The 26,706-nt window shown below is 41.7% G+C and overlaps 1 protein-coding gene across 2 annotated transcripts in view; it reads right to left on the reverse strand.

The window, feature by feature from the left end:
• The window catches only part of coro2ba (coronin, actin binding protein, 2Ba), a 44,921-nt gene extending 36,959 nt beyond the window's left edge, over positions 1-7,962 (reverse strand). The window contains exons 1-2 of one of the 2 annotated variants that reach the window (XM_023426692.2): positions 7,808-7,962; positions 6,620-6,734 (exon numbers count right to left, since the gene is read on the reverse strand). In XM_023426692.2, coding sequence (XP_023282460.1) covers positions 6,620-6,634 — 15 coding nt within the window. In that variant the 5' untranslated portion in view covers positions 6,635-6,734; positions 7,808-7,962. Of the gene's footprint in view, positions 1-6,619; positions 6,899-7,807 lie in introns of those variants that run through there. The other variant, XM_087179400.1, reaches the window with a different exon arrangement.
• Positions 7,963-26,706: the final 18,744 nt, after the last annotated feature.

Below are 26,706 nucleotides of genomic sequence, written 5' to 3' on the forward strand. Positions count from 1 at the left end.
GAGAGAGCGGGAGTGTGCGGGTAAACATTAAGCTTGACAAATGGGCAGTGGTCTAAATCAGACTCAATTAAGATTTATGGTGGGCGAGGTGCCCAGAGTAAAGAATTTAGACAGTTTAAGTGTGGATGTGCTTGGATTTGTGTGTGTGTGTGTGTGTGTGTGTGTGTGTGTGTGTGTGTGTGTGCACAAGCGCACAGCCTTTCTGCAGCAAAATGTTTATTTCTTATTTTGACTGGACAAATAAAATCTCTATAAAAATCAGGTAAAAATGAAACGGGACAGTCACTGACGTGTGTCAAAGCTCTCACATCTTGAAACAAATCTTGAATCGTTTTACACTACGAGACATTTAACGGCCTTACAGCTAACAGCAGAAGCTATACCATAAACACACTGAAAATGGCTTTCAGATGTCTTTCCAACCACATATGTGCGCCTGACATCAGAGCAGCACGGGCGTCCTTCATAATTGGGGTGTTTGCAGATATGTAATTGCAAACACACTTAACACAGCTGGAACGTTACTTTGAATTATGCAGAATTCACGTCAGCAGGTTAAATATAAAGCCTGCACCAGGAGAGGAACACGCATGTGCGAGTGTGTGTTGTGCTGACTGGGTTTTAGACCTACAAGACATTTTTGCAAAGGGAGTAAATTTGGGTGCCCCTCCCACCTTCGACAGCTTATTTGAGGCCGAGGCTTTTAGTCTGAGGGTTAAAGCTAAAATAGGATTAGGGTGAGGTTAAGGTTGCAGGGCAGATGGTTAAGGGTTGGGGTTATGAGCCAGAAAATCAATGGTAATAAAGGGTGCTTGCAAGTATAGGAATACAGATATAAGTAAGCGTGTGTGTGTGTGTGTGTGTGTGTGTGTGTGTGTGTGTGTGTGTGTGTGTGTCCGTGTCCTCTGGGACCATCATTTATCACCGCATGGACTCCCTTCACTGTTAACTGGGGAGCATTTTTAGCTGGTGTCTAAAGGAACAAAAAGGTGTTCTCCAAAGGTCAGTCTCCCCCTCCCTGTCTTGGTCACTCTTCTCCTCCCTCAGCGTCCCTCTGTCCCTCTTCCCACCCCTCCACCCCCCCGTCTTCCCCTCTTCCAAGACATGGCACACTGCTCTTTCTGTGGTATCCAACCAAAAACAACTGGACCATTTAAGGGGGTCGCTGTGCAAATCACAGCTTTCTAATCAAGGGGGAGTAGTCAACAGAAATGGTCCAAATGGTCGGATGCAGCTACTTCTGTGCCAGCAACTTGCCGTTACGCTTTATGGCACATTTGAATGGGTTGCTAAATGCTCAGAAATTGCTGTGAATATGAAACAGAATTCAGTCCTTGTGTTTGTGCTTTTATTGCCTGAAGTCTCTTGGCTGGAGGATTGCTTGGCAGACGGAGGGCCGGGTGACCTCAGTCTTCTGGAGAGGTCAGTTTCTTTCACAGAGAAATCCCGCCATGGCCATTATGCCTCTCCCTTGAACCCCGTGGGCTGAGGGCAAAACTAAAACTGACAGGAAGGTAACTCAGGGCAACGGTCAATGCTACAGCTAGCCTCTGTTGCCCCCTGTGTTGTTGGAGGACACTGAAGTGGTCTTTTTTTAGTAGTTTTACTGTATGGGGTTGTTGTTACTACTTTTATATTATGTAAGGGAGGGTAGGATTTCACCCGGCTTCCTTTTTTAACAATTCAAACAACCTTGAAGATGCAGCGATACACATTCACACAGTGTGAGGTCAAAAAGACTGCAGATAAACAGGTTTGCTCTTTTGCCGGTTTCACTAGATACTTGTACCGATTTAGTAGTAATGGAAGTTTTCCACCCACCTTCACATAATGTGTCTGCCAACTCACATTTGTGCCCTCCCACACATGTCCACACACTCATGTCCACACAGACAAACACACAATCACAAAGCAGATGAGAACAGAGTGTCCAGATATAGTAATAATAATCTCGTGCTGTGCGCTGATGTGCTAGCTGTGTTGGCAGTTTTCTGCTGCACCGCTGAGAGCAGCGGGCTGTACGCAGCACAAGCATCTCACTCAGGGAAAAACAGACTCTGCTGTTTCCATTTCAATATTCTCCTCGTTTCCACGTCACAGCCAGAGGATCTGAAGTATCAATAGTCTGTAGATAAGCTACAGTAACTCTCAAAAGCCCTTTTAACAGCTATGGTAACATAACACTGACAAAAATAAAACAAGACAAACTCCTCGTTATGGATTTACTATTGAAGTTTCAAGTGCTGTAGCTGCAAGATGATTTACAGTAGAAATAAATGGAAGTGATTGGCTTAATTAGTAATGTTTCCATTGCAGTTTTGCACAATTATTATTTTTTTTTCTTTTTGAGAAAACTCAACAAAACAATGTGAATGGTCCGTGTTTCCATTGAGTGATGAGGGTTTTCTCCTCTTGCAATATCATTGAAATTAAACATGGCGTGGGATTTCCAGCATCTGCTTAGTGTCGGGACGGGGGACTTTGACTGCAGCCCCCGCAATAGCTGTTGTGGTATTTAATCAAAGGCGACGAGGGCATCGGGTGCACGTAACGACAGAAAGGCAAACCACTTATATCCGGCAGCAGCCACGTATCAGGGATGTTTTGGAGATAACAGTCTGCGATGTTTTTGGATGTCATGTGACTTCTAATGCGGAAAGAGTGTTGAAAAATCACCTCATGTGAGCGTATACGTTCTTTTTTTTGCAACATTTGACTTTTTTCTAAATTCATGTGTTTCCAATACTCGTGTTTCTTAGTTTGTAATGTTAAATTGCATTATTCACGTTAATGCAAATGTTTTGCATTATGGCCTTCAGAGTGAAAATACTGAATATGTTCAGTCAGAATAAACATTTGTGGTCTGTCATCTGTGGAGGGCTAATGGACTAACATGCACTCCATGTAACTGTCCCATCACTGAGTCGAGGGCCTGTGTTGCACGTTTTCTTTTTGGCTCTTTATGATACACCAACAAATGCTGGAAAAACATAATTAAAAAAGAAAGAATAGGCATTATTTGTATTTTGCAGTTCTTTGCATTTTGATTCATGAACATTAGAGCATCATCCATTTCTTAAGCAATGCCTCAGCATTGTTAAAAAAAAAATCTTGGCCCACCACTGTGGCAGCATTTGGCACATTTACACACAGCGGGTGGATCCTGCTCATAAACCTACAGTTTAATAACATCATCCAGCAATTTAAGGAGGCATTACCCTCAGGTATTTCACTAATCATATTATGGTTTTCAATTTGAGGGATTATAATATTTGGTTGAAATATATGGGATAAACCTCCAGGCGTAAAGAAATGATTGCCAGTAGACTGAAGTGTCAGTATCAAGAAGCTACAGAACTTGTGGTCCCGTCTCCCCGAGGGCCAGCGGGGCCACATCTGAAAGCAAAGGCCATGGATTTAAACATGCAATGACCTATTTTCTCTGTCAACATTTTGTGTGAAAGGAGTGAATGGTAGTTTCTCTTCCGTAGCTTGATTTGTCAATTGCAATGAAAAACATGTCAGATATATTACACAACTAGTGCCGGCAACTTCTACCATCTGTAAACGCTCACAGGTTTACATTCATCACCACTGCGGTAGATGATCTAGCTAGTTATGTTTGTGTGGCTGCTGTGGAAAATGAATCCTGGATGAACTTGTTCAGGGATGAACAATAACCAGTATAATGTTCATGCTTTTATCGCTACAGAATCTTGATTGATGTGTAAATACAGATTCATCATGGCGGGGAGGGAGAGAAACAACTTATTTCCCCAAGAAACAGTGAAAACAAACCAACTGGAAAAGCTTTAATACTTTACTTGGAAAAACCTGCCGCTGTAAAAATATTAGAATCTGACGTCAGTGTTGGAAGATTAAACAAACATCAAGAATCTCAAGGAACACCACCAATGTTAAGTCCTCTTGATTTTTAGGATCTATTTACAAAGAGCAGAGTAGCTCTTGAAAAAAACAACAACTAATGGGTGTGTGTGTGTGTGTGTGTGTGTGTGTGTGTGTGTGTGTGTGTGTGTGGTCTGATACCAGCAGAGGTTGCCAGCCTGACAATTTGCTATTTTGTCATAAAGGACATGACCTGATTGGTCAATGTAAAATCTCTTAAATTTGGTTTTGTATTGACATTTTATTTCTCCCTTCGTCCAATTAATGGATTATTGATGCAAAATGTTTTACAGCAAAAAAAAAGTAGCTTATAAGTTGGAGCGCTGCGAGTCTTGTTGAACAACTCTTGATCTTCTGATTGAGTTATTGTTTAATGAGATATGCAGACGTGCTGACGAGGAGGAGATGATCTGAGTAACTCCGAGTAATTCTGTGTTTAGTTGACGTGTTGCTGCTCATAAGCCGAAACCAAATGAACAACATACAGCATGTACATGATTTCTCATTTAAAAAGATGACTGTCATTCTTATTCTGCATGCATAAACTCCAACGTCCCTCTTGCAATGTCAAGAGATCAGGTCATACAACACAAATCTTCTGACACTGAGTAGGCATTGCAGGAACTGCATGTGTCTCTTGAATATTGTGAGTCTGTATCTGTGTGCTGAGGGGCAGAAGGTTGTTTAGCCCTGTCAGCATACAAGCACTTGTCGTGTATCCCTCCCAAGGTGACTTGTCTGCTGTTGGCAGGCGGAGCTATGAAAACGCCTCCCTAGACTCTCTCTCTCTCTGCTTCTCCCACACACCCATCATCTTTCAGATTCCACTGGATAATGTGCTTTCATACCTTTTTTTTTAAAATCTTTTTTATCATACTTTTTTATTTCTGCAAAGATGTCAAAGCACTTTTTTTTGCCTGCCCCCTCCCCCCCTTCATTCCTTCCTCCTCACCTCATTTCCATATTTGCATGTAAGAATCAAGATGCGAGCAAAGACACACAAAAAAAAAAAAAAAATCAAGTGTGGATTCATTTAAATTCTCTTCAGTGCCTTTGGCCTTGTCTACAGTCAGATTCAGGCTTCGGCTCGATGCCAGCACATGGAACACCTGACCTTTTCCTCTTTCAGTTCTCATAGTGGAGAACGTCCACCTACGCAGCAGCACACACCTCCCACACAGTGTCTCTCACACACAGGCAGAAAAATCTTACTTTGAGAGCGAATGTCTGTGAATCCTTGTGGTTTCGTGCTACAGAGATTTTCAGGCCTGGAAATACAAACCACTACACCGTTCTGTATTAAAAGGAACTTTTCCGTGGAAGTTGCAGGTGTGCGACCACAAGTGTGAGTAAATAGGCCATTGTCCTGTGTCGCCAGTAGGTCATCTATTTTAGTCCAGGTTAATTCTCTACATGGGAGTAGGTGTGCTAATTTCCTCTCTCTGTGTGTATCTTCCTGTCTGTCTCTTTCTCTCTCTCTCTCTCTGTTAATTGATTAAGAGGATTCAACTGGCTGGTGCAGCGTTAAGCACAGACTGCGACCACCAATACACACTCAGGTGAACACAAACACTCACCCAAGCAGTGAGTAACACATTTGCTGTTGAGAGGACACTGCATTGACATATAACTATTCCCTTAAGGAACCATAATCTCAACCATACTTCTATTCACCTCACCCCAAGATTAACTTAAAAACTAACATTAACCAAATATGAAGCCATAACCCTAATATTTAGGGGTTTGCCTTGTGGGAACCTGCTTTTTATTCTGAAATAAGGGGGTTGAGTTCCTGTAATGTGACTGCCGGAACTGGTTTTTTACATTTACATTTATCAATTTGGTAGATGCTTTTGTTTTAAATTATTTACAAATGGGATATAATCCAAACCGCAACAGATCAAGGAGAAGCTACATCACTGCATCACACTGACACAATAGAAATGCAAAATACTCAAGTCATGTTTCCTTGTAAAGTGCTTCGAAATTCACTTTAAGCCGTTATTTGCATATTGTTATGGTCTTTCTGTTAATTAGGATTATAAATCGCTGTTTGTCAAAATCACAGTAGGGCTTTAGGAGATACACTCTACTCCCTGCAGCTGCTAGCAAACAAAACAGCCAATCAGTATGGACCTGCTTATCAGCTCCTTTATTCTTAATAATAGAAATGAACAAAACATTTTAAAACCACCAAACCTGCCAAACAATATCTCCAACAATTCATTTCCCAACAATCCTGCACATGCAGTATGATAACTGAGTGTGAAAGGAAGTCGCACCTAAAAGAAACAGTTTTCCCTTCAGATTTCAGGCCTTAGCTTCTCTGAACACAAAGTCTCATCTAAATAAAGTTTATACAGCTCCTTCACAATAAAAATAATAACTTCTTCATACCCAGAATGCCTGTGAAACACTGCAGATTAGGGAATATAGTCACAGAATTTGACTGGTTTTATCATGACCAGTCTGCATTTCTAATGGCAACAGTCACACAAACACACATCCTCAGGAAGCAGCATCCTGACAACCTGCCTCAACCCAGCAACTCCAGCACTATACTCAAAAACTCCTCCTCGCTCCTCCACAGCCAAACACAAAAACACACTAAAGAGAATTAAGTCTTCAATAACCTTCACCTTGCAGTCTGACTCCAAGCCCCAAAATCACCGGTGACAGCCTGTAAGTTGTTCCCCATCCGAGGCGGTCTTACCTTTGTGACAGTCATGCAGAATCACTGGGTGAGGAGCAGGCCAGTGTCCCCCTTCAAGCAGAGAGCAATGTCGCAGGAGTGGAGGAGTGATGAGGAGGAGAGGAGGGCAGCTCTGCTGAATATGCAGAGAGAGGGAGAGAGAGAGAGAGAGAGAGAAGAGGAGGGGACAGACAGGTTAGTGTGTCTGGCTCACTAAGTACCGAGAGGGTGATTGCTGCTGCAGTGAAGTAATGGCTGGCAGTCTGCGTGCGGTTGGTTACTACAACAGGGAAAAGCTCCCCGCTAGGATACACCCCTCCCTCACCAGCTGCACACACGCACTGATGATGCGCACGAGGTCTGGCTGCCCTACTCCCTCTCTCCCTCCCTCCCGCCATGCTCTCATCTCCATCTGAAAATCCGTGGCCTTATATGCCTCTGACACACACATCCTATCGATTTCATGTGTGTGTGTGTGTGTGTGTTTTGAGGTGTGTGTGTTCAGCTGTAGTGAGCTTGGTGAGCTGGAGAGGAACAGAGGGAGGGAGGGAGTTGGACGCTGTGTCGCAGTCTGCTACTCGGCGTGGATCTATCTGCACATCGTCCGGACAGACAGAGATGCAGTGCTGCCACCGGAGCAACGTTCCGCCACTACTGGGCGGGGGCAAGGAAATATTCCCGGGTCGCATGATCCGGTTGAAGTTCAGCATTATAAAGCATGTCATGCAAGAGAGCCAATGAAACAAATTGAATTGTCATAGTAGTCATATTGATATTAAGGTAGGCCTATATTGATTTAATTTAGGATGTCAGTGTCATTGAGCAACATAACAGAAAAACATTCCACCTTAAAAGTTCCTGGTAGCTGCCTTAGACACAATGGCAGTGTTTGTTAACTATTTGTTCAGTCCTGTTCAAACTGATATTGAAACTCTTTTCACCCTTTGTCCATAGTTTTGTTTAAGTTGAATTTTCTGAATTTCTAGAGAGCATTTGATTCACGTGCCCTGTAAAAGAAAAGTTTTCACAGATCCTATAAATATGCATACCTGTGTCAGATTAAAAACAGATAAACTGAGAAAAACAGACAAATAAACCTGATAATTAACATCTATTATTATTATTATTGTCTATTATCGTACCGATCTGCCAGCCAGTCTCTCGCTCCATCCTGCACTCACTCATAAACAAGACCCCCAAGATACTTACACTCCTTCACTTGGGGCAGAAACTCCATCCCAACCCCAGGAGAGCAGTCCAACGTTTTCCGGCAGATAACCATGGCCTTCGGACTTGGAGGTGCTGACCCTCATCCCAGCTGAAAACTGCCGCAGTGCATGCTGAAGGTCACGGTCTGATGAAGCCAACAGAAGCAAATCATCTGCAAATAACAGAGAGGAAATTCTGAGGCCCCCAAACCGGACACACTCTCCCCACCCCAGCTGCACCTTGAAATCCCATCCATGAAAATCACAAACAGGATTGGTGGAAAGAGGCAACCCTGGTGGAGGTCGACACCCAACAGGAACATGTTTGACTTCTTACCAAGAATACAGACACTCTCACTTTGGTTATACACGGACCGGATAGCCTTCTTCAGTCGGTCGGATCCTCCTTTTCAGCACTCTGGCACAGACTATCTCCCCTGCTGAAAACAGCCTGGACTCAGCCCTGCTTCAACTTCCTGAAATGCCAGATGTTTGCCAGAACCTTCTTGAGGCCAACCGAAAGTTCTTCTCCAATGCCTCCCTGAAGTCCTCGCACCAGCGGGTTTTTGCATCTGTGCACGCCGCAGCTGTAGCCACAGCACCTTTGGCCTGCCGGTATCTGGCTGCTGCTTCACGAGAGCCCTGGGCCAACCACACCTGAGGCTTCATTCAGCTTGACAGCTTCTCTCAACACCGGTGTCCACCAGTAGGTTCTCACATTGCCGCCACAAGAGGTACCGACAACCTTTTTTTTAACCACAACTCCTGGCAGCTGGATCCCCAATGGAGGCTTTGAACGTGGCCCACTATAAATCCACATTCCCAATTGTTTTTTTTGTTTTTTTACAAATGCACAAACTTATTTTTCTTATCTATTCTACAGGTTCACAAAGTGAGAAATGTTTATTTTTACTTCATTAAGTTGGTGCAAGTTATGCAGGAAGCTTCCCTCATTCGACGGCACAGCTCCAGCTGTAGATACTGTTAAAATGAATCCTGGGAAATATTAAAAGTTCCCCTTTAACTGACAGGATAACTCAAAACTCATTTTAAGTGTTATAATGACTCTAAACCAAACGTCTCTGTCTACTAAAGCAGCAAAAGATTTATCAATCACCCTTTTAAAACCTCATTAAACATATACTGTAATCTTAAATTTAAATGTTGTTCTCAGTCTCAAACTAAGATCAATCTCTCAAAGAAATCATAATCGGTGATGTCTTCATTTTGGAGTACTTTTCTTATGTTTTCTTTTCCTTGTGAGGACACTACTAACACAAAGACAGCCGCCCACACTCCCAGAGTTACACATCTTTGCCACAGTAATTGTCTAAATGGAGATATAAGGGAACGATTCCAACTCAGTTGCCATGGCTTAACTTCCTGTAACTGTCTGAGGCTCTTCTCTAGTAGCAACCCACAATACTGGCTTTGTTTTGATCATCTACATGTACATAGTATGAACCCAATCTCAGTCTTTAGGAGTGTCATCTGAGCACCTACTCTCAGCATTTCCTGTCTAGCACAATAGTATTTCCTGTGTCTGTGTGCAGATTATGGGTGGGGAAGGAGGGTCTTCAAAATCCATATGAGAGAATAAATCCATAATTCAAGACTTCATTGAAGTTGGGACGTGGTAGAACCCAGCTGTCCATTATTAAGGCTGCCCTGTTGCTAACAAAATCTCAATGTTATCATCATAAGTTGTGCTTTATTGTAAAGAAACACATCATGAGGGATTCATGTTTTTGAGTGCTAAAATAAACGACTTACCAAGCTTAGACATCTGATACAGTCCAAGAGACTCAAGAGCCAAAAGCACAACAGAGTCAGTGATGACAGATAGAGAGTCTTTACTGGACTGTTTAACACCAGGCAAACAAACAGGAGGACAACAAAACAAAACAGTAGCAGGCAGAATCATCATCAAGCAGGCAGGCAGGCAAACAGTCAGGAAGTTATGCAACCTAAGGCCTGAAAAGCTTGTGCACAAAGACACTCAGACAACTGGTGAACAGAAACAGGGAGGTATATATACAGAGGGGGCAATTAGGTAAATGGAAACAGGTGTGTGTAGGGGCGGAGCAGCCAGCAGGTGGGCAGAGGGGAGTGGCTGGCTCTGAAATGACATGAGAGTTAGTGAGAATGAAAACAGGGAACTGGCAGACACACCAGATGGAAGGTGAGAACTGCGACTGAATCGCCTTTTTCTGAAAAGGCCTTTCAGTACATCCTCAAGAGGTTTTGACATTTCAGCTCATTTGAGTGAAGAGAACATAAGTAAATTAGTCATTTCTATGACCTGCAGGAGTATGATCCAGTGTGAAATTTATATGCTGTGCCATAGCGCTGACTCATGCAAGTCCAGTTCTTCAGGATGTTGGAAGTACGTAATCTTTCCAGCTGACACCATGAAAAAGGTATGGGAGGAAAATACATCATCCACTGGGTGTAGGTGGCAAATAGGGGACCTGCAGACCTGGAGGAGCCGCCGTGTCGCCCGTGTTCCACCACATGTCTACAAGCTCCAATTCAAATAAAATGGAGGTGGGAGGAGAGAACATGTTTTAAAATTTTCACAGTGAAAGTCAATGTGCATGGATGTCAACAATATTCATTGTGACGAATGGAACAATAAACAGCAGTGATCAAAGTCTGTCGTAGCTGCTCCACATCCATGATTCCCGTCTGTTCCAGTGAATTACCGTGATCTGTTTTGCATTAGGGATTTAATTTCCTTGTTGTTTACTGTTCTGACCCTCTGACAGCTTTTAACTTGGGGGAGTCCACCATATTTAGCAGTTTGCTGCCCTCTTGTGGTGAAATCATATTATTACCTCCAAGGTGACTAGTGCTGTATATTATGTGAAATGTACTTATTTTTTTCCAGACTTACTTCTTCTTAACAAAGTTTTAAACGAACAAGTATAAATGATCGCTATGTGGAATTTTGTACTAATTACTTACCAATGTATTGTAAGTTTAGACTCTACAGAATAACTTTTTTTTTTTAATCGCCCCTCTATGTAACCCAGGTAGAGCATAATGGAGATTAAAATAAATTATAATAAATGAAATAAATTATAATAAATAAAAAGAAACAGTGGAAGAGTAGGTTTCATAAAAACCATCATGGTGAGGAGAACAATCAATGAAAAACCAAAGTTATGGGGTGAATCTTTACCAATTTAGAACATTTAACTATGGGAAAAAAATAGGCTTTATAAAACAATTTATGCATGAGACATGTGTGCTGATGAATGAAAGAACCACGAGAAGCATGGGACTTGAGTCAACTCATTTACTGAATTATACCTAGAAAGCTTATTTAATGCAAATAAACAACCCTCTCTGCACCTTTTCTTATTGGTGCAGTATTAAGTTTAAGCAGCTGTTGATATAACTTTAATTCAAATTTGAATAGGTTAAGATCAGCAGGAATGTTTTAGGATCAATGCAAGCAAAACACCCATAGGTCGTTTGACAATATTTGTTGCTGTTTTAATAAAGACATTTTTTAAAAATTGTAATAGATCAGCTTGTGAGCTCTCCACAGCTGATCAAGCCTATAATTGCAGCTCTTCTAGTAACAGTTTGCAGCAATATCAAACCTGAAACTTCACCTACTGGCCTCACATTTGCAACATATTTTCACATGGATTCCCTTCATTGTTTTAATAATCCTGTTGACGCATCAGCTCTCAGTGGAATCCCTCGTGATTCATTCTCCCACTAACTCGAGTGTGAGGGAGTGATATCCTGTAAGGCATTATTTGATAAATCCGCTTAGCAGATGACTGTTGCAAAAGGCAAAACAGATGAATCTGATGTAAACAGCCGCTGTGCCCACTGATTCAAGCTGATGACCTCTCACAGAAAACTGGCAAGTGTCCGCAAACCAAAAAAAAAAAATAGAAAGCTCACCTAAGGACACTGTGTATTTTGGCCCTCCAGTTGACTCACCATTCAGAAACCACATGATAATAATAGTCAGTGGGATGACTAATCTTGCAGACATCAGCAATTTCATGCTTCATACGGGGTTGAAACTGAACTGTACCAACATTTAGTGGCTGGTGTCCCAGTTGACCATAATGGCTCCAAATGGTCCCGCCTTAGGCCAACACAAAAAGTAAAAAATTTTACAAATTAGGTTTTTAATCTATCAACGAAGAGATGCATATGCTTACGTATGCTGCAGTGAGTTCTGCTGATCCAGAGTCAGTGGATACTCTCCTCATCTGGCCTTTATTGGTTTATTAAACCCTGTAAACTAGTATTGGGCACTGCAACAAATCCGCAGCACAAAACCTCCACAGCAAGCCCTCAAGTGCAATTTTACACACAGAGCTTGAGCACCAAATAAAAATGAATCACTATAAAATATTTCCTGGATTGAGGCCCATCCACAGGTGGCGCTGTGTTCCTGTGTCTTGAAACGCTCACATGCATCCTGCACATACATTACTCTTTAGCGTTGTAACTAATGTCTGTGTGGTTTGTTAATTCTCCTGCTTTGCTGGCCGGCTGACAGCAGAGGGAGGGAGAGAGATAAGAATGATGGAGGAGAAAGAATACAATGACATCCAGCGAAGGAGTGTGGACAGATTTTACTCCAGGTCGACGGTATATGATGTGCACCATAACCAACTCAACCACCAGCATGGCCAAGTTCTTATTTATAGTAATGAGCAATTTGCCCCATTACCCCAGCTCTCTCTCTCTCTCTCTCTCTCCTTTGTACCCTGACTGAGCCCCCCCCCCCCTCAGATCCTCCAACACTAGCCCACCACATGATTTCCCCTCACAGAAATTGTTGCTCTAGTGGAACATTTAATGCACAGGGGCTCAAATTTCGGCTTCTTCAGTGCACAGCACAGTGTTCCAGCCAACCACAGTCTGCACACAAACCACTTCCTTTATCTGAAGCAAAGTGAAGAAGAAGAAGAAGAAGAAGAAGAAGAAGAAGAAGAAGAAGAAGAAGAAGAAGAAGAAGAAGAGGGGTGATAGAGCTGATAGAGGTGGACAGAAATAGGAAATATGACAGCAAGTGGGAGTGAGAGTGATTGAGGTTGCAATAAGTCAATCTTGTGTATTTCGTAGAGGCAAACACTTCACGAGCGCGTGCCTCTTTGTGTAGGTGATGCAAAGCTCAACCATGAGTGGAGAATTCCACCGTTTATTCACTCAATGCACAAATGTATCGCTGCAGTCTTGCCCCCTCCTTGAGTCATTTTCCACCGGTTTTTAATTCATCCAAGTCTCTTCTCCAGCCACATTTCCCTTCCCAGAGCTTCTCCTCTGCTCTATTTTTTCACCTGCCGGTCATTGGGGCGAATTAACGCAGTCCTCCGATGGAAAGAAAAACCCCCATCCCATCCCATCCCTTCCCAGTCCTCACCAGACTTTGATTCATGTCAGTGTCAAGGAGAGATGCTTCTGAAATGAATTCTCTTATAATGTTGTTGTAATTTTCAAAACACTGCATAACCTCTCTTCCTGCTTTTTTTAAAACAACCTTACTAAAAGCTGTTGCTGAGTTATTGATAGATTTCTAAAGATATACGATGATGCAATTAAGATGTTTTAAGGAGGGAGATATATCACTGACTTAGTGTTTAGTGTCGCAACCATTTGGAAAAAGATCCAAACTGAGTAATCACACACACACACACACACACACACACATATACACACACACACACACACACACACACACATACACACACACACACATACATTCTTTCTTTATTTCTTTATTCCTCTCTGTTTGTTACTGTGTCTTTCTCTTTTCCTCTCTCACACACATTCACCACACACAGAGTCTGGAAAACAACACACTCACATTAAGTCAGTGACAGCAGCACAAAGACTTAACATGTGGTAGCAGTTAAGCAGACCTTTGCAATCCAATATACCTCAAATAAAGAAAAAGAAAAAATCACTGGAAACATAGCACACAACCATCAAATATAGACCCGACAGGAGACAGAGATAACTTTGCCCCCATACGTTCTGTCGAGGTCTGATACCAACGTTCCTCCATTAAATGGCATTAGACAGAAAAGTAAAACAGCTACCCTGCTCTTGTTCACTCATTTTCTCTTTACAATAGCCAAAGGCAATATATTTGGATCTCATAAAAGTCAATAAGCAAGAGGAAAACACATTCATAACTTATAATTCCCCCGAGGATCATGCACTACACTGATTGAGTGAGTCAGTTTGGCAGACACCGTACATTTAAATATTCCTTTGGTCAGCTCGGTCCCCACCAATGAATATGAAGTGCCTTTTATGTTCATTTGGTTTCCATTTGGGGTCAAGTTGAAGGATACCACACTAGCGCTTGATACATTTCTGACTTGTTTCTTTAAGTTTTATGGCTTTGCTGTGTCATGAGTTGATGGGGCAGGTATAAACAGATGCGTGACACATTAAAGGAAAAACCTTTAACTGAAATGAGGATGACAATGCCCCCATCCACAGGGCAGGAGGGGTCCCAGAACGGTTTGCTGAGTATGAAAATGATGTGAATCATATGCTGTGGCCTTCACAGTCACCAGATCTCAACCCAGTTGAATAAATGGGAGATTTCAGACTGACCGCGCTCTCCACCACCATCATCAAACACCAAATGTAAGGAAAGGGAAGGGAGGCTAGCATTAGGACCCATGCGAGGGGGCAGAGTCGATAAAAATGGGGTAGGAAACCCACCTCGGCCTTTCTTTCCTGAACTGAGGCACACCTGAGAGAGCAGCTGACCCCGGCCTTTGCTTGGTGTTAGATTTTTTTCTCGGCTACTTTGTTGAAAATGTTGAAAAACCTGATTCTAATCGGGAAACTGTTGCACCGTGATCTGAACTTCAGAGATAATACAGATTCAAATATTACCATCTTCATTAAGTGAAACCATGATTTGTATTAACAACGGTCACATTCCCATTCAAATCCTTTCTGTCCACCATCAGTACAAAAAACGTTTTTTGTCTTTTTCTTTCTTTCTTCTAACCAAGGTCATCTGAGTAAGTTGCAATGATCCTCTGTTGAGATGATGGTAAAACAACAACAGAAGTGGTGTGGACGTGGTTGTGTGGTCCTCCAAACTTAAAAGCAGAGGGGACAGACCTGCTAGCTCCTATAGTCCAGCACTAAGTCCAACACTCTTTCTTCAATTAGTGCAGCTCCCATCGTTGCTTACACAGCTTGTTTGCCAGCCTGAAGTTTTCACTCCCAGGCTCAGCACTAACTGGCCACGGCTTATCATAAAAGCATTGGAATGCTATTGAACCTTCTGCAGAAGTCTGCATCCTTCCAAGGTACTGCCAAAAGTGAAAACAAAGACACTTGAGTCATGTTTGCCTACACATGAGAGTCAAAAAGGCACGTCACTTCCAAAAAATTTCCAGAGAAAGGCATCATGTGACAGCACGAAAACTACTTCTGGGTGGTTCAGGAATAAAAATAAATTCTCCGAGATCTTTTAAAAACTTGTAATGGTTTTGTAAATTTGTATCTGCTCTTTGGCTCCTTCTGTTTTCTGCTCTATTGTTGCGTTGTTTATATCTGACAAACAGCTTGAATCCTAACTACCAGGGATTGATTGCATTCCAACTTTCCTCTTGATTGTGTTTGATTGAGCCGGTAATCAAACTTGGAACGCATATGAAGTCTGATTAGTGCCAGCCGCGCCGAAACCAGTGGCATATGTCTAGCACATGGAGCAAGTGACATTGTGTTGTTCAGTCTGGGAATTTGTCTTGATTCATTATGACATGAGGCAATTTATGTGCAATATCCGCCCGACAGAGGTATCGAATCGTGTTACAAAAAAAGTTTAGGGAAGACTCAAGGTTATCACTAAGATATTACACAAACAAAAACTTTCTCCAGGTACTCCTTTGATATTGTTACTCCTATAATATGTTAGTAGGTTCAATCTGATTTGATATATTGAGGAGAATATTGGCATTTCTGTGAGAAAATTTCCAGTTGAAAGGTGAAAGGCTTCCTCCACGTTGACAAATAAGAAATTAACGCAGATTGTTGAGAGTTTGTTGTTGTCCAATATCCATGACAAAACAAACTAAGACAGAAAAAGTGTGTTTTCTCACTGTGACAACAACAATCCATCTGCAATCTGCTTTGCCTCAACAGTGTCGACGATCTTCTCTAATGCTTCATTATGTTGTGGCTAATAGCTCATACGCACAGTCACATCTGTGTGGAAACAGCTGGTGTTAGGAACAAGTATTTGAAGCTGTGCAAGTGAGTACAACCGCATTAATTAGGTGAGAGGCCGGCATCTCTTTCTGGCTTGAAGGCCAAAAAAAACATATTCAATTGTCTAAATCTCCGTGTTTGTGGTCTTTGAAGGGTTTGGAGGAGGCTGACTCATTGTGCATCCAGGTTGTGTTTCGCTGATCACAGGCATATAGACTGATTACACTGTAAGCGATGGGAACAGTGGTGTTCTCAGGACATCTAAAGGCACATGACCAGTAATAGAGAAGCAGAAGGAGCACTTTATGAGAATGATTGTAACCAGAACTCCTCAGGTACAGCGTGGACCCAGTGCTCATAAACTGTGTAATTGAACAGGGGGGGTTTTCCAGCTGTCCAAATCCACGGGGGGTATATTTACCTGTGCTTGGCAGAGGAAAGCTGCTCAGCAGGCAGGGACCCTGCGCAGCTCTGGACCCTGCCCCTGGACTCGCGCTGTCCTCTTACTGTAAATCACAGAGCAGTAGGGGTTGTTGAAAACGTTTTAAAAGTCTGAGTTGGTATTTCCAGCTAAACATCTCATTCCTGGACACCAGCTGTTTGGCAGAGTAAGAATGGGAGACCAGCCAGCTATATATCTTGGTGGTGTTTGGTAAAGGTAGCTGCCTTTTTTTTCCCCCATGGATCATTTTTCAGACTTCGTTATGTAGGGTGTTGTTCACATGTGATGTTCATCATGTTTAATGCAGGGTGTCTGGTATAAGCAGCAAGGCTGTGGTGTGTGTGAGGGTGTGTGTGTGAGAGAGTGTGTATGTGCTGGGTGTTATATACTTCAGGTACCACAAAGGACATTACATCTAATCATTTCATATAATCCAAGCCTGTTCATATGTCACTAAAGGTGGCACAGGTTAAGAAATGTTTTATATGTATACCTTAGAATACATTTAACTGTATTTGTGAGAATAAACAAATCTCTCCAAAAGATTTAAATATTGCTTAAAGATATGCTTTTTTCCCCCAGTGTAATCTGTTTATACAACAGAATGAAGAAGAAATCAATTACGTTTAAATGTTGGCAGGAAAACGTGCCTTTGTCTCCACTCCTCTACGATCCCATTCAGCTTTTCACAGTAAAAGGAGATTGATAAATTTGTGTAATATTAGTGATCCTTTTATTGCCGCAGTGATTCATTGTATTTAAGCCTAAACCTGCCCATCATCTTCCCATATTTGTGATAAGGTGCAAGAATTGACTTTTAGTGAGATTTATAAAACAAGGACTTCACTATGCTCAATCATTAGCATCTTGAACCCCACCAAATCCAAGTCTCACCAGACTCATTTTAATTCGACACATAACCCACTGACAATAATAAACTACAGACAAGACTTTGTAATTTGTCACACATTAGTGTTTCCTCTCTGGTACAGAATAGCAATACTTCATCATAGCCTGTTATCAGTTTTCAGTCATTTAGAGTAAACAGTCTGCTTTCACTACCAAACTAAAATCCAAATTTAGCAGAAGTGTTTGTTTTTTTTATTTGTCTTTTTATACAATAGACATGAGCTAGTGTTAGACTCAGTGGTATGTGGCCTGCACTTGATCCAGTTGGGGCTGTGTGCACATGTAATGTTTTTTAGTAGTTGACACTTTGTAAATTCAGTTTGTTCTCTAGAACATGTGTTCACCATGGACACCAATAACTTGCTGACTTTAATTCCAGTTAAGTTCTTTTTAAAAGTCACACCAGCCTCCTGGGATGTGACGTTTTCGCTGCTAGGAAGCTGCTTTTAGTGCTGGTAATGAGGGCGGGGCAAACACTGCTCCCAGATTTTTTCAGCCAGTTTGGGGACCCAGCAACCCTCCAGTCCTAAAAACGGTGCGAAGGCCATTGTTGCCCCCGTTCACACATTCATATTTACATTTCAAACTTTCCCCCAGTGTCCCAGGGCCTCTGACTATGGGGGGCTTAGGCTGACCCCAGGGCAAGGCCCCTGGTGGTAAGAGGACTCTCAAAGACCCACATCTCTGAAATTGTTGTTGAACCATGATTAGTTGACTTTGTTAACTGCTTTCTCAGAAAAACATGTTTGCCTTGAAGATACACTGCTGTGAAGTGTAATGTGTAAGGTGTGTTGGTATGTTTATAGAAATATTTATCTAATTTATATATTTTATTTATATTATAATCTTGTATTACAAATATCGTTTACCTCTGTTTCTATCTGGAAAACAGTTAACAGTTAGTTTATGCTGAAGTAACCATATTTTCCTTCATTTTGTAAAACCTCAACGTGAGCAATAAATGCAGGTTATGCCCTCTGAGAAGCCCCCAGTCTAATCTTGGCAGAGGCTTTTAAACACAATGTACAGCACAAACTAAACTGGATTAGCAGCCATTCAGGGAAGATATGCTCCGCTTGCCAAATTCAATAGTTCTTTGAAAAATACAAACATAGTTAGGGAAACTGAATCCGTCTTCTCGTGAGCTAATGAACAGCCAAGGCTGGTGCAAAAATAAGCAGAAAGTTAAAACTCTCATTGGAACAGTAGCTACCAGGGTGTAAAACAACAGAAAATACCATCACACACATAGACTGTCCCTTTGGAAACACCGCACCACAAGTTGTGTTGCATTAACTGTTGATGTGTTGTCATAAGGATTGCATTTAAAAGGTCTGTGAGAGGGACTTAACTTGGTGTTTGAGTGGTCAACCTGCAACAGATAATTGCATATAAGCTTTGTGAAACCTAATAATTACAAGCAGAAAATTGTAGACATTTTGGTTTTCCATTGAGATCCAAGCGGAGAAAAAAAAAAGCCTAGTACAATTTTTCCATCTGTCTTGCAATGAATGTAAATGCAAACGCAATGAAACAGGAGCGAGTGTTCTCCCATGATGAAGACATGACGGAGGCAGAAGTTTATGTTAGACCACAGGACGGTATGACCTAAGTTTCTGTACCACGACTTGTTGTTTGATTGGATATAGGGACTTGCTGAGTGACTGTAATTCCTTTTTTGATATTTTTTTGTCTGTATATCCTGGAAAATAACACAACTACAAAACTGAGGCTTGAATAAGAGCTGATTGTATATGAGATGTCTATGACGACGAAGCACTATATTGAATCCATTATTAGGGAGCAGACTGGGGGGGGGGGGGGGGGAGGACTGTGCTATATGCCTTCCTGACATATAGCACATTACTACATTCATGGAAGTAACTTCATATGGGCAGCGAGGCTTTGTGTTAAAGCTGGGTGTCGAGAGACACGGCTTTGCCCTGAATCTGGATGTGTGAGCTTTGCGGCGTTCCATTGTCGTCCATCTTGTGGCGTGTGGCTTTAGTTTCCACATTAGTCTATTTCCCACTATTGCTACTGGCACAACTCAACCTGCACAAGGCTCTGCCAGAGATCTGGAAAAGTTAGAATGACTCACTCAAGCTCAGACAGAAACATTTACTTCTCTCATTCTCTGTATGTGGCTCTTTAATACGTTCATTTTTACTATATATTGGGATTTTCCATACACATTCAACTACTAATGAGATTGTATCATTTACCGAGTAATTGTTTTTCTCTTTGGGAATTTCACTCAGTAAGACAGATCTGAACAGTGTGCTAGAGATGTGAGTTAAGCTGAATATTGGTGGAAAACCATTTCTTTGAACCACTGGTAGATTCACGATTCCTGTGACGATCGTTCCCCTCTTTAACTCTAAAGCTAATTTGGCACTCATCGTGGCTAAATCTCCTCTGAGACTGAATTTATATCCCCAGACGAACTGTTGACACTTCAGCCAAAGTTTTTTTTCCCTCTGCTGTGGTGCCAGCAGGATAAGCACTGTGATACCACATGGGTTTTGGAAACCATGTCAAATTGAGAAGATAAATTAAGTTATTTGTTGTTGATGGAAGCAAATAAACTCCACAGTCCTGACATATTGTTGCCATATAAAGCTGATATAGCTAATAAATATATTAGTGGAACTAAAATATTGAAATATTGATTAATGGAACTTAGTTGTCGTGAGGAACAGTCCAGAGGGAGCTCGGAGAAGAGTCGCTGCCCCTGCGAGCCGAGAGGAGCCAGTCGAGGTGGTTCGGACACCTGATGAAGATGCCTCCTGGGCGCCTTCCTTTGGAGGTTCTCTCCGGGCACGTCCAACTGGGAGAAGACCCCGGGGTAGACCCAGAATTCTCTGGAGGGGATTACATTCCCATCTGACCTGGGAACGCCACGGGATCCACCAGGAGGTGCTGGAAAGCGTTGCTGGAGAGCGGGACATCTGGAATACCTGCTTAACCTGCTGTCACCATGATCTGACCCGAGATAAGCAGAAGAAGATGGATGGATGGATGGATGGATGGATGGATGGGGTTTCATTGATTTTGGGCATTATCACCAGTTTAACTACTTATACATCAAGCAAACAGAACAACATTCACAGGCATTTGGAGTCTAATTTCCTTCCACCTGACAAAACCCAAGCCCAATATTCACTCTGCTTTTGGCTGGACAGGTGAATGGATTTATCTGAGGTTTCTTCTTTATGTTGTTCTTGCCAGCGGCTGCCTGCAGTGATGAGGGGAGGGATTGAGGCTTTGACTTTGACTGTAAATGTGTGTGCTGTTAAATTAAAATAAATGTCTTAAAAGAGGATAAAAATCTTCATAAAGCTGCAGGGATGGGCATTAATCCTACATGTTTTCCTAAAGGGGAACAGTCCTTTCACATTACGAGAGGTAATTGTCAGTTTTAAAAATATTTGATAATATAGGTTTAGGATTTTATAGCAGAGCTTTTATCCAATTTTATTTTTCAAGCCAGTGCTCATTAATGAACAGATTTCTCACAGCGCACACGGTGAAAATGTAGAGTATGTTGTCTTTCTTCTGAGTCAGTAGCTGACTGATGTGACATTACCTTTGAAAGTACTTTACGAAGCAGGTCTTCTATTGACCACTAAATGCAGGTTCCAGAAGTCTCTTACTGAATTGTAGTGACTGTGGAAACTCTACGATTCTCTGCAAAGTACACAGTACAAAGTCAGAAAGTATCACTGAAATACACAGTTTGGATTGGTTGGAAACATTGCCCAAATCAAACCACCTGTTTGTCACAAGCCTGTTGGATTTGTTTATGGTAATCTCCTGCCTTCTATCTAATGCATCCTGGGACAGGCCTCAGCTCTCCATGACCCTGAAATAGGCAAAGAAAATGAATGATGGAAATACAGAACAGCCACTTCTGCTAATTTACCCCAAAATTAACAGAAGCCCATGCGGCCTATAACTCTGTATTTCCGATTTGCAGTTCCCAAAGACACCACAGTGACTTGCACATAATGATATGTGGGATGTATTACGCATTTCCACTTCAGCTATGTGGGTAGACATGTCTTTGAAATCTTTGCTCAAAACCATAGATCTCAGTTTGAGTTTACATCTTTGATAGACTGTTTATTCTAAATGCCATCTTTAGAAAACACACACACACACACACACACACACACACACATACACACACACACACACACAGAGAGAGAGATCCTTGCTATGTTTATTTACTCATCACAGTATAATCTTGCTTATAGGTGGAGTATACACTTCACTGTCCTACAACTGAGGAATCTTCATGCGCCACATTCATACCCGTCACATACAGTAACAACAAGAAAGGCTTCAAGAAGAACTTTAAAAAAAAAAAAAACCCTCTGCATTCTGTAGAGTAACAAGATTTCTGCTTGGCAGCTTAAAAACCACTGAATTCCTCTCAGCCTGCATTCTGTCACTCAAGTTCCCCTCATCCAAGTCCACTCGCATTGCTTGGATTTGTGTTGCTCCATCACTGGTTGACTAGCTCCTCTCATTCCAGAAAGATGATTTCATACATTTGCTGAAACAGAAGACCTGAGTTTAAATTTTTTAAACATTGAGTGTACATTCTTTTTAAACTCTGTATATTTTTAATTGTAAAACAGTATGTTTATGCAACATGCAGCAGTGGACATTAACACGGTTTGAGATGCAATATAAGGACAATTTGGAGTCACTGAGTATTTCCATTTTGTGCAACTTTATAGTTTTACTTCACATTTCAATGGGGAAACTTGCTACTGGTCAGCAAACAAAAATACCTTCTAAAAAAGATTGTTTTGTTACAAATGTATTGCTTAACCATGTGTAAAGTTGTTGAGAGATGCTCCACTTGTGCCATCTAGAACACTTGCTACGTGCCGCTTCTTCATTAATGGTCAGTCGTTAATAATTTATGTACAATTTTGAAAGCAGGACTCACTCTTTAAATTTCTTAATATTTGTCTACTTGGCTTATTTTAATTTTTTTTTTTAAAGATAAGTAAAAAATATGTACATCAGATATACCGATACATCAGAATACAGGAATGGTAACCTGTGATTTTAGACTGACAACCAATCCATTTTGGGTTTTTTCTATATGGATAACAGATGGAGTCATGTTTGGTTCATGTATTCTGCAGCACATAATGCTTTACAGAGAGCTTCCTGCAGATGACCTCCCAACACTTTCTCCAGGTTAATGCTTTATGCAGGGCTACTTGCTGGCACTGTGCGGTAATCTCTCCCTGCTGTCCACACAGCAGCTGCAGCGGGGCCAAATACGAGCTGCTGGAACAGTTATAACATGTTTGAAAAGCTCCTTGGAGGACTCTGAATGTATTCTCTATTGCTATAAAAACCATTCATTGTTTCATCCTTCCCCTGCCTTACTTGGCTGTGATTTGTGGAAAGTAACATCTCCATGGGCAATAAGCTTCAGCATGTACAGTTGAATGTTTGAAGAACAATTTCCAAGACGTATCTCAGACAGTAACAGAGAAGCGGAGATGACTTCTGACAGCAGTATATGGTGCTATATGTACATAAAAACTCCATATGAAACGTTCTGTATCAGCTGAAAGCGGAAGCTTCACACCCAGATCTGATGTTTCAAATCTGCCTTCCCAAATGATTCAATGTTTTGAGTCAAAGGGTGAACACTCGCTTACATTGTTTTTTTTGTTTTAGATCTCATGCACTCTTGCAGAAGTCCATCCCCTGAGACAGAGAGTCACATTGAGGAGAAGCAGAGAAGAGAGAGATGTGGTTTTCTCAATTCACAACCAAATTGAAAAGCCTTTGTGCCTTCTTGACTTTAGATGTACAGATTTAGGGTTGGGGAGCGTAATGTCTTTATCTCTAAGGGGTTTTAATTGACGTCACTGTTTGAGTCTGTGAAGAGGAAATACAGTCATGTTTATATTTTTCTCTGGATAAAACCTTTGATGTAAAACGAAGTTCACTAAGGGGCTATGAAGTTTAATTGACCTTTTTCAGACCATCTGGCATCTAATGCATTAGCCATGATCATGTCAATTTCTGGAAGTGTGATCGAGGGTCAAGGATATCTTTATTATCCCGGAATGAGGCAATTTGTTGTACAGTCAGCAGAAACTACACCACCAGCAGACGAACAGTAATTTGTGGACAGTAAATACAACATAAAAATCACAATACATTATTTTAAAAGGACAATAATGGAGGCAACTTAAAGTCCTTGAACAGTTATAGTGGCTGTATATCTATCAAGCTTGGATTGATGTTTTTTCCACCCTCTTGTGTTCAAAAATCAATTAATGCACCTTTAAAGAGGTACTAAGCTGCCTTGAAAAATGTGAAGAGCTACAGTTGTGTCGTGTCCCGATTTATTAAACTGTAACTGTACAGAGGCTCCACTAAGCGATGAATAAAACTGCAGAAACACCTAATCAAACTGGAAAAAAAAGTTTCAGAAAACAGTCAGATTTAAATAAGGGTTGGCCCCTCGAAAACCTGCATCATTCAAATGTTAAATTGGCCGTTTAACTAATGCATAAGTAATAATGTCTCCAAGAAAAGAAGTCCAGAAGCAGTTGAATAAAAGCCCCAGAGACCAGGCTTAGAGTTCTCAAGCTTGACAACATTATGATGGGATGGTTGAACGTGGGTCTCAACATGAGACACGCACCCAGCCTGAACTCTGATGGGGGTTGGCTATTTGCTTCTTTATGTCTGATCCCAGAAGACTTGTCCTGTGTCTGGCCAAAGCTCCCATTCTAGCCCGAGGAGACGGCCATATATCGCACACAAACAGATAATCCTGGAGTGATTGAGGTAATTGCTTGCAGTTGTGGTATGGTGTTGGGGAGGGCCCTGAAAAGGTGATGTATGTGCAGCTCCTGTTCAGTATTGATTTCAGGCCGCACTTCACAGTGGGACTCTGTGTGGCTTATATGGTCTGGAGAAGGGAGAAAGCATAGGATTTCAAAACCTAATTTTTCACACTCCGTTTGGTTTGACTCTGCTCCCCCTCACTTTAGTCCCCCATTACTGACAGTGAGCTAAATATCTACATGGTAATTTTGGTTACAAGCAAAGCATTGGGGAGAACTGCGTACCCCCCTCCCCAGTCTTGAAACATCGACATAAAGAGCCCAACTCTTTAACTGCACTGGCACACTGCCTTCATTCAGAGCACCAGACCTTAATCTTAATTGTAGGTTCCTCTCTGATCTATCATTTGTCTAACAAACTGACAGTGGGAGATTCTTGGGCTATGAATATGTACCCACAATACTGGATGCAACAATTCTTGTTATGAAACTTTTCCCTGAACTTTTTTTTTTTTTACATTGTAATGACTGCCAACCCCCTATAACTTCTTGATTTTCTCCTCCAATTTGGGAGACAGAGTTTGATGGGCAAGGAATGCTGCCTGTAGAAATGTTTCTTTGTTGTATTGTCTCGTTTGTCTGCTTGAGGAAATTACTATATGCTCATGATGTAACCCAGTATACCCTGTAGACTTATTTTTGCTTTAAATCAATATAATGTCAGCAGGAAGCACAACATAATATCAGTGTTGATATTTTGAGTTTAGGACAGAGGAAATGTCCTGATATCAAATGCAGACATTTGTACTGTATCCGAGCACTGAATATCACTTACTTTCACTCACCTAATGCAGTAACTCATTTCAAGAACCCTGCCCACTGATATTCACATCAGTGGTGATATGTGGACATTTTCAGGCACCAGCACGCAGGGCTTAATTTCCTGACTTGAAAGAAAGAAAGGGGGCCGAGAGTCTACTGAGGAGCAGTGATGATTAACAAAAAAAATCCAATGAGCTTTTAAGCACCCTTAATGAAAGCAAGTCTTGATTTTAAAACTTTTTTTTCTTTTAATGCTCGGTTATCCTATGTCGTTTAAGCACAAACACCGACTTGATTTGTGTTATTTGTGATTGTTCTTTGTTGAAAGGAGAAAAGGGGCTGTGCCTCCAGACTAAGAGGAAGTGTATGTTGGAGCCAAGGTCGTGCATTTTTCAGTTTGACAGATTTTCAGATAGACAGCTGTTCACAGGATGGATATCAGATCTGGATATTTGACAAATGCATCATGAATTACCTCCATGATGAGTTTTGCAGGCACTTCAGTCTCACATGGGATGTTTGACCGCCTGTTACTGTGTGTATGGTACTCAAGGAGAGATGTACAGCACACCTATTTTTGAAGGCTATTGCAGCTCCCTTACTCCTTTATTCATCACTCTCTGTTAGCCTCACCTCTCTCGAGCCCCGACAATTTTTTTACCTGTGAACCTGCAGTATCCTGTCATTCTGTCATTTAGACGCCAAGATGCAATTCATCTCTAGTTCACTTTATCCGAATGAATGTAAGTCACTCATCCCATGTAGCCTACCCACACATTAGCCAACCACTAATAAATATACCCAGTATCCTCAGAATTAGCACACTGCTTCAGGTTCCTGATGCTGCTGCCAACAATGATCACCATTTTCCCCAACACCACCGGCATCAAGATCAGAATAATGACTGCTGAGATGGGCAATGATGTTGCTGACTACTCATGTAGCTCATCTCCCAATGGAGACAATGTCAGAATATAATTCACATTAAACCAGCAATGTTTTACACTGTGTCCTTAAAATAGTTGTATAGTATAAATATAATTGAAATTCAGTTTTGATGTAGGCCTATTTTATTCATACAGCACCTTAAAGAGACTACTTGTAGGTTTTCTCTGCCGTTGAACGTGGCGGCTGTGCTGCTGTGTGTATCATTATGATGACGAGTAAGGTCAGGTCAGGTCAGGTCAGGTCAGGTCAGGTCAGAGGTCAGGTCACGTGGTGACTGTGAGAATTTAGCGGCAAAGGCGGCTCGTTGCAAAAGACGCTTTTTAAAACACAATGGAAAACAAACGTCGGAGAAGTGGAGTAACAAGGGGAAAGACGGAATAGAAAAAGGATTCACAGAAACTGGAATTTGGCAAACCTGCCATTTTTGTCGACTTTTTTTCCTCCAAAAGTTGGCTACTTGGCTTGCTAGCTTGTTAGCAAATAGCCTGGCGAGGACGATGCTAGCGTCACAGAGGAGGAGGACAATAACAGCAGCCGTTAACGTTTGTTCAGCTTAGCATTAGCATGAAACACGGGCAGAAGCCCTGCGACATACACCTGTTCGCCTGCCCCACCCCTCATCTCCACCTAAGTAGCTTGAACTCTTTATCAAGAGAGGCGGAACTCCTCAGAGATCTGGACTTTATTGTTGTGGTGGAGGAATATTAGAGAAGAAGAAGA

This window comes from Seriola lalandi, unplaced genomic scaffold (assembly GCF_002814215.2).
Source record: "Seriola lalandi dorsalis isolate HSWRI2012SDOR001 ecotype SW California unplaced genomic scaffold, Sedor1 jcf7180002054835, whole genome shotgun sequence".
NCBI lineage: Eukaryota > Metazoa > Chordata > Actinopteri > Carangiformes > Carangidae > Seriola > Seriola lalandi.